The sequence below is a fragment of the Rhinolophus sinicus genome, chromosome 8 (assembly GCF_057876585.1).
Source record: "Rhinolophus sinicus isolate RSI-liver-muscle chromosome 8, RSI-T2T, whole genome shotgun sequence".
Taxonomy (NCBI): Eukaryota; Metazoa; Chordata; class Mammalia; order Chiroptera; family Rhinolophidae; genus Rhinolophus; species Rhinolophus sinicus.
The window spans coordinates 26916422-26932371 of record NC_142508.1 but is presented as its reverse complement, the minus strand read 5'-3'; the positions used below and the strand labels follow the sequence as shown (position 1 = coordinate 26932371).

The following is a 15950-nucleotide window of genomic DNA, read 5'->3' as shown; positions in this document are numbered from 1 at the left end:
TCCACAGATATATACAGCATCACCTTTCACTTGTGTAAGCAGATAAATATAATCTCGACTACAGTATTGTTTGTAGCAATTCAATTTTTTCTGAACATAGCTCTTATTCTATTATAATGCTTGAATGACTCACATGCAATGTTTCCAATCCACTTTTCCCAGCTTGTGAAACTTTTTAAGGATATGTTAGCATTTGCAGGCACCAGATGTTTTGACATAAGGAGAAGCAATATGTAAATTTTAATCCATGCTAGGAACAATAGCCTGCAGGCACCTTTTTCTTATTACGTGAATTATATACTTAACCACAATGTGGTCAATCTTATCAAAATCATCACCATCTAGAATGTTGTACTCTTGTCTTATGGTGTCAATTAATGAAAATGATATATATTTAACATGATGGGTATCCATTACTTACCCAGTAAGCCTTATTGTATTTTACCACTTAACCACCCATAGCTAGAACTCTGCAGGTGTTAGTAACAACAAATTTTTAGGTGGGTTTTAATATTCCTTCTGATGGTCAATAAAATCAATGCTTATGTTGTAACTAAATGTTTTATAGCTGCATATATCACTTATTTTAACAAAAATATTAAAACCTGTTACAACTTTATCTTTTCCATATTTTTGACTAAACTAAGGTGTGTGTGTGTGTGTGTGTGTTTCAAGATTTAGGGATAGCTTGAAATGATGCCTAGGCATAGGTTCAAATAAAGAATAACATATTCTTACATTTAGAGACCTTTCTAATATCAGATGTTAGAAAACCATTTTATAAGCTCCCACATGGGCACACGGGTCTATACCCAAATACACCATGCATGTACATAGACACACAATAAATAATTAAGTATAAAATCCATTCAGTCATCCATCTTTTCAATTTGAATAGTGTCAGAAAAAATCATCCTGACTTATTTTTATCTATATTAGATTGGTTATTCCTTTCCACACAGAAATTATGTTGATTAGTAGTTTTTTGGTACTGATAATGCTTTAAGAAAATTGTTATAACTTTTTTAAAAAACAATACCATCTTTTATAGTCAACTCAGAGCTGTACTGTTTTATTAATTTTGAAGGAAGTCTGTAGAAAAAGATTCATAAACATGGTATTAAATATTAGAAAGTCTTAACATTTAACTGAAATCCTTATTCATTTCATTATCAAGGGATATGTCTAGTCAATACCAATTAGCAGCTTTAAAATGTTTTACATATTAAAATACAGTATTCTATTTATCCTAGATTGTCTGGGGACCATGTAGTATATTAAAAGATTTGCAGAGTTTCTTAGTGACTTCACAGCTACAATTATGCCTGTTAGCAATTTTGCAACATTTTGATAAATATTTTCCATGAATCAAAACCATAACAGCATGGAGAAACAGATGGCAGGAGACTATATTAAAGAATGTAACAGTTATTTTCATTAATAGGGAAATAGTGGATCATCGTTTTCAGAGTGGGTTATGTGGTGAGCAGTTGTCAGTTGTGAAGTCTCATGGCTGTTAACTATCCTTCAGATGATTAGTCCCCACTCTGTGTTTTCCAGCATGGTCTATATACTAAGGCATCACAAAAAGTAGGTGAAAATATTCAATAACTACATTTAACATAAGCAAAGAAAATAGTGGTATATTTTAAAAAGTATGCATACAAAGATTCATATATATATTAGAAAATAAGATACATTACTTTGTTATTAAAAATGAAAAATAGCAATAATTACAAATTCTACAGCCTTATTACACTAACAATGTTTTCTTGATTTAACCAATGTTAGATTAAATTATAGGAATATTACTTCAGCTATTCATATATATATATATATATATATATAAAATACTATTAAAGTCAAAGATTTTAAACTACATTGTTATTATTAAGATTAAATAGTTGAATTAATTTTAGCCTTGTATGCCATAAGCAATTGCAATGCTATTAAATAAGATCCTGAATTTACTTAGGTTTTAAACTTTAGTAGTCATATATCAAAGGATAATATGTAATTTCCTGATTATAAATAATTTTTTCAGCAAAATAACAGTCTCCCCTTTCCTTTGCATATTTTCTATCTTGTTTGTTATATATAGCCACCAGCTTTAAATAACACACAAATAAAATTTATTTCTGTGGAAAATAAAAATTGAAAATACAGAATTTTAAAAATAAAATAGTAGTGCAGGAATGAGAGAGGTAGCATTGCAAACATAAAAAGTATTTGTTCTTTATTCTTGAAGACTACTGGATAAATGTGGAAAAACACATTTTACTGAGGATTTCATCAATAGAAAACACAATAGAAATCATTTGGATATGTAGAAATAAATACACAAATCTGTTTACAAGAAGATAAAAAGTTCCCTTTATGTATAAAGGAGCAGATAGTGGTATTTCATCGTTAAATTGGTTGAATCCAGCGGAAGTTTTTAAAAATCAGAATAACTGTTTTCTGATAATTTCTTATATACTCAAATTCTCTATGAATCTCACAGAAAAATGTAGAACAGAAAAAAACTTTTAAAACTATTTTTATCATTTTTGAATAATTTCTTTGTTTACAAATTTAAAATCATACAAATGATAAACTATTCATAATTCAATACATGATGATTACAGGAAGTTCATATCATACATTATATCAGCAACACTCTAAATGTGTTTAGTATTTATTCAGTAAATATAATGCAATTTCTTTATGTATGACTTACACTAACTCAAATTGTCATACTTTTCAAAATGCATGGCACTGGGGTGGGCGGGGGGTGGCAAATGGTGTAATTCCATGGAGCACACAGGCAGTGCCACTATCAATACCAAAGCAAAAGTTAATCCTTCAGGTGTTTTCAAGAAACCGAGGTTGTTGACCTTATGCTAATAACACAGCAAAATGATTAGTTGATTCCAGTTTTCATCTACATCTTAGACAGCATGAGGTCAGTAAGTTATCAGCCTAGATACACTGTAAAAACACTGAATTACTCAGTTATACCATTTATTTATTTGAATGTCAAAATTCACAATATCAGAACAGCATGAAGTATTTTCATAATACCTTGAAGTACAAGAATATACCAATATCAAACTATCAAAACAAAGGAAAAACGTATTCTCTTTTACATTGTGAAATCTAACTTCTCCACTGACATAAAGGTAAGTGAGCAAACCAAATCAAGAAACTCATTGTGTCTATTTTTTAAAAAATAAGAGCTATTAAATATTTTATTTACAGTAGTGTGAGTGGAAAAAAATGAGCTAAAAAAGGAGGAAGGCTATTTCTCAATGTCCTCAGCTCAACTGGCTATTTATTACTTAGAGCTTTTATACCCACATAAAGAAAGCTATAGGTATTGATATTATGTCTATAAACTGAGGAAATGTGGTCTGTTTATATATTCTTCAGTTATGGGAAAAGTTTGAGAAGAATACAAAGAAAAAATTATGAAGATCTATATCTATTCATAGGTGGCCCGTGTTATTTTAAGATAATTGGGAGTAGATAAGGTTGCTTAATGTGAATCTAGGAAAAAGTAGCCAATATGCTAATATAGAGAAAAATATTAGATGGAACAACATTTTAAAATGTTATTGTCAGATGTTTACAACATCCAATAGTCACGGAGAAACTGCTCCATAAATATATGACATAAATATGTAGCCAGAAGTTTATATATATATATATATATATATATATATATATATATATATATATATATATATACACACATACACACACACACACACACACATATGGTAGATAGAGGGTGTCAAAAATGTTTACACATTTTTAGAAAGGAATAAAGTGTTTGGTAAACTTTCATTTTCCTATGCAACCTCATCACTATTGAAGTTAGGATAATGACATTGAGATAACTAGGGCTCCCTCCTCCATTGCTATATGTAACATCAACTACACACTTATCTCTTGATAGATACATCGCTACAATTCTATCTATTAAAGTAACAGACCTGATGCAGGAATTCTTCACCTGGGATCCAAGGAGATATTCAGGAAGTCCTTGACACCTCTTGGTGCATACAAGTCTTTGACTATATATACAATTCTGTATTTTTCTGGGGAGAGGGTCTGTAACTTTTGTGACACAGCACCACTCTTTACTCTTTAAAAATTTATGACCCATTTTATTAGGTTGGTGCAAAAGTAATTGCGTTTTAAAAGGTTAAAAACAATTGCAAAATCGCAATCACTTTTGCACCAACCTAATACAATCCCCTTATAGCTATTATGAGAATAACAACAAATACTTAGTTCCCTTTCTAGATCTCTTTTGTCCCGACTCTACCATCCTGTGTCAAGTCCTTACAATTAGCTAAGAATATAAGGAATGGGTTTCATACCTGGGTTGTAATATTTTAACAGAATGGAAAATGATGATGGGGTAATGACATCATCAGTGCAAGTCCTCTCAGCATATGAAGAAAAGAGAATGGATAATATGAGATCTGAAATTAGCCCCTACCTAGAATGATGTGTTTTTCATGGATCCAAAAGTACATTCCTGCTCTATAATTTGTAATGTTAAGTTAAATTATCAACTCAGGTAGTAAAGTGGAATTTTTCTAGAAAGTTAAACGTATATAATGTTCTCCCAAAAATTCTTGAGGAAGTATATCTTATTGCTCTTTTACACATGACATATTACAGGTGAATTTATCTATCTGGTTTTAGTGACTATTCCTATAAATTAAGAATTATTTTTTTCCATGTCAAACAATGAAAATTATTTTAATTCTCCAAACTCCAAGCTAAGGCTATAAGCTAAGCCTGAGAGAATTATTATACCATAAAAATTGAATATTTTCCCACTTTCATCAGCATTAGTCTCATATTTTGTGATGATGTATTTTCCATATGAGTAATACTTAAAACACTCTGAAAAATTTATCACCAAGTTAATATTCATTAAAAATTATGTCTCAGTAATGTTAGTAATATACAGAAGCATTTTAACTTTTAGGCTTCTCTCTCCTAATAAAACATTCTATTTCTACTATGTCATTTCATCCTAGTTTTCAAGGGCTTTCACAGTCTGTTGCCAATATTATTTTCCAGAACTCCCCAACAGGCATCTTCTAGGACTGCCAGATGAATGTTCTATTTCTAATGAGCGTCCCATTAATACATGTCTCAACTTATTCTCATTTTTATCGTTTAGTTGATATTATTCCTCTATCTTCCATTCCTTTCACCCAATTTATAATTGTAAAAGAAGTTAAATTCTGCTCTTCCTATAGACTTTTGTGATTCTCCAAACCTCGTTCATTTTCATTTTCTCTGACTTTCTGTATTTATACCTTATTTTGCTGCACGTAGACTTTAATTCTATATGGTTTTTATCTTTTGCTTTGTTTCTCATGTAGTCTTGTGAACTCCCCAAGGAATAAGACCATATCTGGCTTGTTTGGTTGACATTTTCACAGGACCTACGGCAATTTTGAATATCACTCTATAAATACTCATTGATGAAAGGACAACTCATGGAGAGCCAGCAGAGAGCAACTCCCAATCCTAAAACAAGCTCAAAAGAGGAAATTTGAGTAAAATATCATAAACATAAATATGTTTAATAAATGCTAACAAAGCTAGCAAAAAAATCATAGTGTACTCTAAGGACTTATGGGAAGAGAACTTTAACTCAGAGCTGAATGTAATAAAAGTTTCTGTTTTATGAATTGTTTTGTCAGTTGGCAGTCCAATTTTCAATATTCTGTCAAGTTGGAGCAAAACTAATTAATTGACATCCAATATTGGACACAGTTTTTTAAATACCTGACCAATTATCCTAGCAGGACATTTTATAGTTAATTTGCTTACCTTGATTAACATCACATCTTGATAAAGAAAGAGAATTTGGAATGTGATTTCTGATGCAGAATAGAAAATCAGAAGAGTGAAGGAATTAAAAAAAAGAATACATTCTACCTGCATTGTGTGCATGTGTGTAGGGGTATGTTTAAAATTCTAGTCCATATTCTTGAGGAAAATATTCAATGTGTTCCTTTTTCTGAACAGAGCATGTCTTCATAAATATATAAAGATGCTTTTAGAATTTGTGTAATTAAACTGACTAAAGAAATTGGAGCCTAATTTTAGAAATCAAAATTTTTAATAAATTTCTTATATTTCATTGTGGAAATTTTTTAAATCTTTATTGTAGATTCACTTTTCAATTACAAGTGACAGATAATCTATCCTTTTATTATTTCCCCATATAAAATTGAACTTTAGACAACATGGCTACCAGACAGTGGAGAAAGTGGAGAAATGAACCATCAGACCTGTTGATATTAATTCTGGAAATGTAATGTTTTAAGAGTTGAATAGTAAGGAGATGGAAGTGAATAACTAAGAAAAGGTTGTAGATTTCAGTAGGTTTACTCTTCGCAATAGTTCCAATAATACATCATCAAGTGAAGAGCTATTTCTTATGTTTGTACCTCTTTCTAGGAAAACAAAATTTAAGTAGATCTGAACTCTGCAGTCAAAGAGGAAAAAAATGTTTTTAGCCCTCAATAATTCTTCAACACCATATTTCTTCTTCCTGTGAATTCATTCTTCTGTTGTTTTTAATAAATTTGTTTTTTTACGAATATATTCTTTCCAGAAAAATGAAGCCAAAGCAATACATAAAACACATAATATAACTGCATAGCACCAGCATAGAATTGGTTCCTAGTTGATGAGTTGAGCGAGTTTATTTTTTATAACTCATCACCATCATGTGAGCTAAAACTACTTCTCCTACTGCTCTCTTTGGAAACTGCAGGGGAAGTAGCAGATAGCAGAGGATCTGTTCCAAAAGGAGATATTGTGTCATTCAGTAGCATGTCATCCAATCTTTGTTCCTCTTTCAAAGCAGCACTAAATGATAAATCTGTGAAGTGTGACAAAGGATCAGAGAAGGCCATCGCTTCATCACAGAGCTCAGGGCTTGTTCCCTGAGACAGAGTCAGTTGTTGGCAATAGTCCACTGAATTCTGCTCAAGATGGGTCTGTGGTTTGGTGACATGCGCACCTAAATCAGCCGTGCCAAGTGAAGCTAATGTTGGCAGACCATGAGCACGAGCCTGTATTTCTAGTTCCTGCAATTTAAAACAAGAATAATTAAATAATGACTTGGAAAGTAGACTTAACTCTAGAGAATAAATCAGAAATAGAACCACGGTATTAAAATTTATTCAAAATGAAGAGTAATACAGATTATAAATATTCTTGCAAATAATAACATCTGGTGTGTTTCTATTGCCTGAAAAATAACCCTTAGAATAATACGCAGATTTTAAAAAACTTCTCCTCCCAATGTGCTTTAAAGGAATACCTGAGATGTAACAGTCCCATTGTGATTCAGACTACAATGCAGACATCTGGAAATAGTGCAAAATCTTCCATTTATTCTTCCAGATTAATGTCTCACTGTAGGACCATTTCATGGAAACAAAGTAGGTACTTTACCTGGCAATAAGCATGCTTACATAAAAATCTTGAGAGTTATGAAAACCCATATTTTGATATTTTGTGTCACATGAACAGACAAGGAGTGACTTAATATAAACCATCACAATATGCCTTGAGGCAATGAAATCCGTAGCAACGTTACTAAAGAAATAAAAGGAGGAAGGGAGAATGTAGTATCCAATATTATCTAGAGAAACAAATGTTCTACTTTATTATTTTTTTTGGCTGAAAAAATATTGTTTGGGTTTATATAAAATTAGTTCTATTTTCTGCATTTTGCAGTTAGTGTTGTCATTCATTATATATTTTTAAAGTCATGTTGATCCTAAATTCCTAATCAAAACCTAATTGAAACAACCCAATTGATGAACTTCTAAAAGGCAATAAAATTATCCTTCAGAAGGAAAAATTATTGTTAATAAGAAAAAAATAAATGAGACCAATGAATAAAACTGATGACGGGTTAGTCATATTTATGGCAACATTATTATAAAAACCTGAATCCGGAGTCGAAGCCGCCTGTTAGCCTGCTCTAATTTCTTCTGTCTGTGTTCTAATTCTCGGGCTCTCTGTTGTTCTTTTTGTAGCCACTTGATGTACTCCACTGATGCTTTTAGAATTGTTCCTTTGTTCCAGCGCATATCACTGTAGAATGGAGAGATAACCTTTTCACAATTGTGCATGTCAGCAGAATTCATAAGAACTTACAAAATCTTTTACATTAATATGAAATAATGATTTACATGACTATTATTCACTCTTAGATATTATTGCTTCTGAATAGAAATTTTAATAGAATAGTTAAGAAGCCCTTATATAGTAAAATTAATCCCAGAATGAAAATAAGTGTCAAAAGAAAGTAATAAAGTGACTTTTAGTGGGAGAGCTAAATGCAATATCATGATTCTACCATTACAGTTTTTATATTTTTAGTGAAAATTGCTTTTATTATTAACTCCAAGATTAAAATCTATGTGAGGTATTTCTGCATTAATGAACTAGGAAATGTACATTACTGAGGATTTAAGCCTAAATTTTTTAAGATCATTTTAAATGTACCAATCTTTTAACCTACTTTCTAATAAGGTTGCTTTTATGCTTCTAAGGAAAAAAAAATAAGGTTCCTCCTGAATGGTGATCCTGAGTGATTGTGAACAAATCAGAGTTTGTAACATCACCTTATGCAACAGAACAAAACATTCTAGAATTATTTGGCAAATTTTTCTGCACATAAAACATCAATACTTTTTTGAAAAGCTGGCTACCTATTTTTAAATAAGTTTAATATAAATAAATGCAATTCAACATTACCAGATAACCTTTCAGGCTATAGGATAGACAAAAAATGATTGAAACTTATTTTTGAGACAGGAGAATGATAAATCTGGAATTGCAGAACAAGCTACTAGTTTTAATATCTGAAAACTACGTCAATGAGTTTAATACTATATGAGAACTGATAATATGTGTAGAGAATGGGGCCAAACTAACTGCTAAAATTAACCTGAGCCATTGGAAAATCTTGATGAATTTTCAATTTAGAGTCAGCACATGTTTTAAATAGAGCATAAAGTAAGCACGTAGGGAAATTTTAAAAAGACATTATACTGCATATATTTTTAGTTTACATGATCTTAGTGAAATATCTTGATATATGTTAAGAACATATATATATATATATATATATATATATATATATATATACATACATATGCTTGCACTATCTTAATATATATTTATTAAGTGATCAAAAGAGGAAAAATATACTTTAAGAAAAAAATCTGGCTTGTACACGCCTCATTAGAAGTTCATGTTACATGACAGTTCCACTAGCTCTAACAAATTAAAGGGAAAGGCATGTTTTTACTGGCGGGTAAAAATATTTATTGGGGCCTGGACAAGGCATTTTCTCCTGAAATGCACAAACAATTCAGTGGCCTGTCTCAAGTTTGAAAATGTTTTGTCAGTTCTCTAGGGCCATAATAGCTGCTGGTCTCATTCTTCTCACCATTATCTGGTGGTGGAAAAGCTAGGGGGAAGAGGCTATGTTTGTCATTAAAGCAAGAAGGTATCTAATTGAAAAGTAGAGTGAACTCCTGAATTAAACTCTAATAGTAGCAGAAGCCCTATGGCTCTAATTTTGTTTCATTTCTTCTAATGGGAAGAAAAACTTGAAGGATAGGAGTGAGATGAAAAGGCTGACCCTAACCACCCTTGAAGCCTAAAGCGCTGTTTATTTAGACCTAAAGCAATCTTCAAAACAGTGCTGGAGACCACACAATGGGTCTTCTTTCAATTTCTAGTGTCATTTTCACTAATTTTTTTTAAAATTCATGCTATATTGAAGCCATTTTAGTAAATGTATTTCTTCTTAAAATATTTTAAGTTTTCTAAACTTAAGGAGATGTGTGAGACAATTTTAAGCAGCTAGGCGTTGAAAACATCATGTACGACAGCAACACTAAACATATAAAGAATGCCTAAGAAATGAATGTTGAAACTGACTTTTCATTTTCTACAAAATAACTTTCTTTGAAGAACTTAAAAGTTTTGAGGAGCTTGAATGCATTTAGAGTTAAAGCAGGTAATAGAAATATCTACACTGGAGTTAGAAGTGTGGCCAGGCAAAACTATGGAAAATGCACAGTCTGTTGTCATCTTAGGAGGGCACAACCACTTAAAAGCATTAAAATATTTTAAAAAAAGAAAAGAAAGAAAGAAAGGAGACACCATGACAGGTTTGATTTTTCTTGCTTAGATCAACATTTATAACTTATAATTTAGAAAGTCTTATTAGGTCTCATTTACTACCATTCTTACATAAAAGCAGGAAATAATTTTGACTACGGGAAAAAAACCCAGAATAATTTAGTTTAAAAAAACAACAACAACTGTGTTTTTGTTTCTTCATTTGTTTAGACACAGACAATAGTTTAGTGGGTACCAGAGGGTAAGGGAGGAGAGGATGGTAGATGAAGATAAAAGGGGGCAAATATGTGGTGATGGAAGGAGAACTGACTCTGGGGTGGTGAACACACAATGTGATATATAGATAATGTATTACAGAATTGTACACCTGAAACCTATGCAACCTGACTAACAATTGTCACCCCAATAAACTTTAATTAAAAAAACAACAACTGTGATCTGTTGTATAAATTTAAAAAGTAGAAAAACAATAGTAATTTGCTAGCACCAATAAAATAATTAATGCTCTTATCATATTTTATATTTCTAGTAATATAATTTTTTTTAAATATGATTCATAAAAAGCCTGTATAAAGTAGACCACTACCACACATCCGTAGAGGTTCTTCACTTTTTGTGTTTGCTCATTTTATTTTTTTAACAATGGTCAAAAGATTATCATGGTACTTTTTGTTGTTTTGTTTTGTTTTGTTTTAATTTTCTCAACCTATATATCTCAACTACAGCTGTTCACTATATTATTTTCCCTTCTGACCTTATTATTTTGACCTAGCAAAGAAATACAAATTTCTGAATGTTTTTGATACATAAAAATGGCAATTTCATAAAATTCAAAATTTCTTCCAGTATTAGCTTTGATTTCCGAAGCCAATCCTTAAATTAATTCTAATCATGAGCTGGAAAGGTCCTCAGAGGTCAACTGCTCTAAGGTTCCTGCTCTTTTCCTAATATCAGGTGGTGTTTAGAAGATGAGCCCCAGTTCTTCTCACTCATTAAGTAATCTTTCTGCAAATCTGTGGCTTTCTTGCTTTTTCAAATACATCTGTCTTAAGAAATATATTTTCTGTTGTGACTCAGTGAATTCTTAGTGCATAAAATTGCAACGAAGTTTTCAAAAGTTTTACTATTCTTCTTAGATGTAATATGTAACACATCTGATATTTTCAATGCTATTGTCCGTTTTTTGTTTAAAAATGCTGGATCTGTCCCATTTGATTGATTTCATGATCTATTAATCGGTTATGGCCTGCAATTGGAAAAACCCCATTCTAGACAATTTTACAATCTGATATATATATTTTTTTATTTTTTTATTAAAATTTTAAAAATTACTCCTTTTAATGGTCGCAGTCATTAAACAAATTAGCCTGAAACTTGTTAAACTCAAATCGAAAGCATGTTTGATTTTTTTTATCCACTTTTTAACTTCATCATTGCCACAACATGGTAATAAAATGTTTCTTCAAAGTGAAACTTGCCTCCTGTATTTTATCCTCACTAATTTTCTTTTCTGTAACATTTATATTATCCATAATAGCATCTGAAAATTCAATACATGAGTCCAAAGTAATTTCATAGAGTAAATGGCTGCTCCTTAGGCCCATGGATCCACACTCTACTTCTCAGGTAAAGTCAATTTAAAGAGGCTACATTCTGGATTCAACTATGAGACTCTCATTGGTGAACCCTCAAGAAGGATACTAGAGTAACAGGTGAGGCCACAGGAAGCCAAAGGATACCAACAGAATTGGTACTGAATGTCTGGGATGCACCAGCCAGCAGTGAAGTCTATTTTCTGCTTATACAAGGTAGATGTATTCACATATAGACATATTCAACATTTGACTAATGTTTTCAATTAGGTCAAAAATAAATGTAATTTGCCTACATATTTGCATAACATAATACAGTTAAAACACATAATAATCCTCCTTTCTGAGATCCATCAAGAAGAGAAAGACACTTGAGAATGCTTACAGTGAAGTTTTCCCAGTTATGGTCCCTTTCAGATATATTCTGTGATAAATTGATTTTTCATATTCTAGATCGGGGTAGACAAATTACAGCCTGCACTCTGGTTTTGTCAGTAGTTTCATTAGACACAGTTATGCTCTTTCCTATACATATCGTTTATGTCTGCTTTCATGCCACAATTGCAGAGTTGAATAATTGCGACAGAGACTATATGGCCCACGAAGCTTGAAATATTTACTTCTGGCCCTTTACAGAACAAATTCACCCTCCTTTGTTCTAGACAGTGAATTAAAGCTAGAAAGGAGGCCTTTATAATCAAATTTCTATAAAAATGTAGAGTAATAATAATCCCTTACAGAAGCTTTGTAATTCATACAGTATTCTCATCCATATTATTTGATTTTATTTTTATAAATATAGTCATACAATTAGTGTTTTATAGGCATGGTGACATCTCAAGATGTTCCATTAGGATTCAGAATCCAATGTTATAGTGTCATCTGCTGTCTGACATAACCGTGCCCTGGCACTGTGGGTTAGCTCTACAAGTTACAGGAGAAGCACTCTTAACTGACCTTTACCTAATCACTTTCAGGAAAAATTAATGCTCTCCATTGCCCTGTGTGGCACCCCCTGACTAGAGCCACAACAAAGTAGATACGAGAGGCCACTGGCTACCTCCTGATACACCCGGGCACTCCTGATACTTAACGGGAGGCTGTTAAATTAAAGCCCATTGTAGTTATGGTAACATTGTTCAATTACAAGTACATTAACTAAAAAGATATGAATGCAAAATAAGAATGCATTTATAAAAAAGTTATTGATTTTAGGAACATTAGATTAAAAGCTTTGGAAAACTCAGTTAAAATGTTGGTAAAAGTAGGTTGCTAAAAAATCTACTGCAACAAATTAGGCTGTAAACATTTAAAAAACTTTATCTATACTTAGGTTGTGTAAGTTTTTGTTTTATTTTAAAGAAATTAAAATAGACTATACATCTTAGTGCAATTTATGTAAAAAAGAAAAGTTGAAACATATTCAAACAAAAAGGCCTTGACCTTTTATCAAATTATTGGTAAATAAATGGGCATTTTGTATTTTAAGTGTTAAAAAAATCCTATCAGGAAAATGGGTATTCTCTCTGTTAGTAGAAAGATTTGCCTACTTAGAGACTTTAAAAGATTTAAGTTATTAGCAAGGCCTACACTGAGGCTGAGCGCGTCAGACTCCCAATCCAGCGCTCTTTCGGCCATTCTTCTCTAGACACCATCTCTATCTAATATGCCCACAAGGATAAATATCACATTTGCTTCTATTACAAATTATTGAGTTTCTAAATGGATTTAGGGAAAAAGTATTTCCAAATTTCACAAATGTCACTTTATCAAACATCATTGTTTCTGAATAATAGACAATTGTCAGTATTTGAAGAGGACAATTCTCACTTTGAATGAAACATTTTTCAAGTCATTAATGCTACAGATCATGTTTTTATGATTTTTGAGACACATTCACATTCTGAATTGATAATTTAATTAATCAACTATTTCTTGAAACTGAGAACCTCAAACATCTTGTTTAACTGACTTTGTATGTGTATGACACCAAAACCTGGCTAAAAACTTCATTGCAATAACCAATTAGTAGTTGCTATCAATCAGCATGTTTTTACAATTCCCTTTTTTACTTTCATGTCTCCAGCATTTTGGATCCTCTGAAAATCCAACAATTCAATATTCATGTACACATCAATCTTACATTGGAAGAGTCATTATAACCATAAATCGAGTATACCAGGGGGTGTCATAGACAGCATTTGACACTACCACTAAATTTGTCGGTATTGGTGCCATACAGAATGACCTGCTATGAACCGAGAAGAAATAATGTGCTTATTTCTTAGCACTCAAAAGGACAAGCGTTAGTAACAACCTTGATGCTTAATAACTATCAGCCTTAAATAATCCTTAAAACTGAGACCAGAAGTAGCCTATCTTTACCATCAGCTGCTTACTTTCCTAATCATTAGTACTTCTCGCCCCCTCTTCCCTCCCACTCATTTTTTGGGGGAGGGGCTATTGAAACCACAACATTATTATAGAAATAATTGTTGAACTCACGGATCATTAGACTTTGGAATAAGAGTCCCAAGCTCCTTGATTCGGTAATTAATGTTATACCTTCTTCTTCTTTCAACTATTAAAAAAGAAATATTATTTATTATTCTCATTAAAGCACAATTCACTATTGGTCAGCTGTAAACTTTCTTAATAATTGAAAAGAATCAATGAGCAAAAATTTTCCATTTAGTCAAGAGTACCCAAAAATAAATAAAAATTCAAATGTTTTATTCTAAAAGTAAAAATAACAATATTAGAATTATTAGTCCAATTATTCACAATGCTTTAAAGACATTTTCTTCCCAAACATGTATTTTATTCTTTGAAATGCCATGTTTACTCATACTGAAATATATATGTATATATGTATATATGTGTATATATGTATATATGTACATAATATTTACTCATGCTGAAATACATATGTGTATATATGTATATATATGTATATAGGATATATGTGTATGTGTGTATATATATACAGAGGGTCCCAAAAAATGTATACCCATTTTAAGAAAGGGAAAAAACTGTATTAAAATTGTCATACTCAATATATACTGATAACAAAAGATGAATACAAGTCACATTTGACTTCTGTAATTACAAGAGGTGCTCAACGTGGTTACCATCAGCATAATTTTAATGCAGTTTTTTCCTTTCTTAAAATGTATATACTTTTTTTGGCACCCTCTGTATGTATGCACATATATATGTGTATATATATATATATATATATATATATATATATATATATATATCCTATTTGACACATGCATTTTTGTCAGTCCATAAGGATTATAATCTTTTGATGTCTGTACCACGCTTTACCCTTGTAATATACTCCACTAAAGGCCTAACACAAAGTTTGGCACATGGTAGGTGAGTGTGCCCAACTAGAATATAACCTCCTTGAGGGCAAGGACCATTTCTTCCTCATTTTTGTATCCCCAGATGGATTCGCATATAAGAGGTACTAAATAAATGTATGTTGACTTAACTATAAATATATTTTTTTAATTTAAAATTTTTCAATAATATACAAAACAGTGGATTTTAAACTTTGGTGTGCATCAGACATACATGGAGGTATTATTAAATTTGTACACAACAGATTCTGAATCTGGCATGTCTGTGTTGCGCCCCAAGACTTTGCATTTCTAACAAGCTTCCAAGTGACACTGATTCTGTTTGTCTAGGGGCCACACTTTGAGACCTTCTGATACAAGTCCTTATTCAAAGACTGTTTTCTCTGGGCATCTGATAGATGTTTAATAAGTGTCAGGATGCAAAGAAGTAGTTTTCTATATTGACCTTTTCTAATGCCAGTTTATAGAGCATAGAGTAGTTTTGTAGTCTACTCTCTATTACTGTATCAAGAACTAGAATGTATACTTGTATATAATACTTTTGAAAAAGTATCATTTTTAATGCTTTCTAGAGAATTGAAGGAAAAAACAGTCATGAAGAAAGAGAAAACCATATATCAAAAACACTGGAAAATACTTAAACAATACAAGTTCAAAAGTTAAGATCTGCTACCAGAAACAAGGAAAGTCATGAAAACTATCAATTGTCTTGGCAAACTCATTCTACAAAGCAATTTACCATGAATGGATTTGACCTTCAGGACTAATACATTGGAATTCCTCTAAAATTGGA

At 31.4% G+C, this 15950-nt stretch overlaps 1 protein-coding gene across 4 annotated transcripts in view; it reads right to left on the bottom strand.

Annotated features, from left to right (window-relative positions):
• Positions 1-2523: 2523 nt before the first annotated feature.
• Positions 2524-15950, bottom strand: part of TFEC (transcription factor EC) — a 191875-nt gene continuing 178448 nt past the window's right edge. For all 4 annotated transcript variants that reach the window (XM_019743198.3, XM_074315689.2, XM_019743199.3 and 1 more), the window contains 3 exons: positions 14292-14367; positions 7983-8130; positions 2524-7112 (listed from right to left, as the gene is read on the bottom strand). In XM_019743198.3, coding sequence (XP_019598757.3) covers positions 6732-7112; positions 7983-8130; positions 14292-14367 — 605 coding nt within the window. In that variant the 3' untranslated portion in view covers positions 2524-6731. The remainder of the gene's footprint in view (positions 7113-7982; positions 8131-14291; positions 14368-15950) is intronic.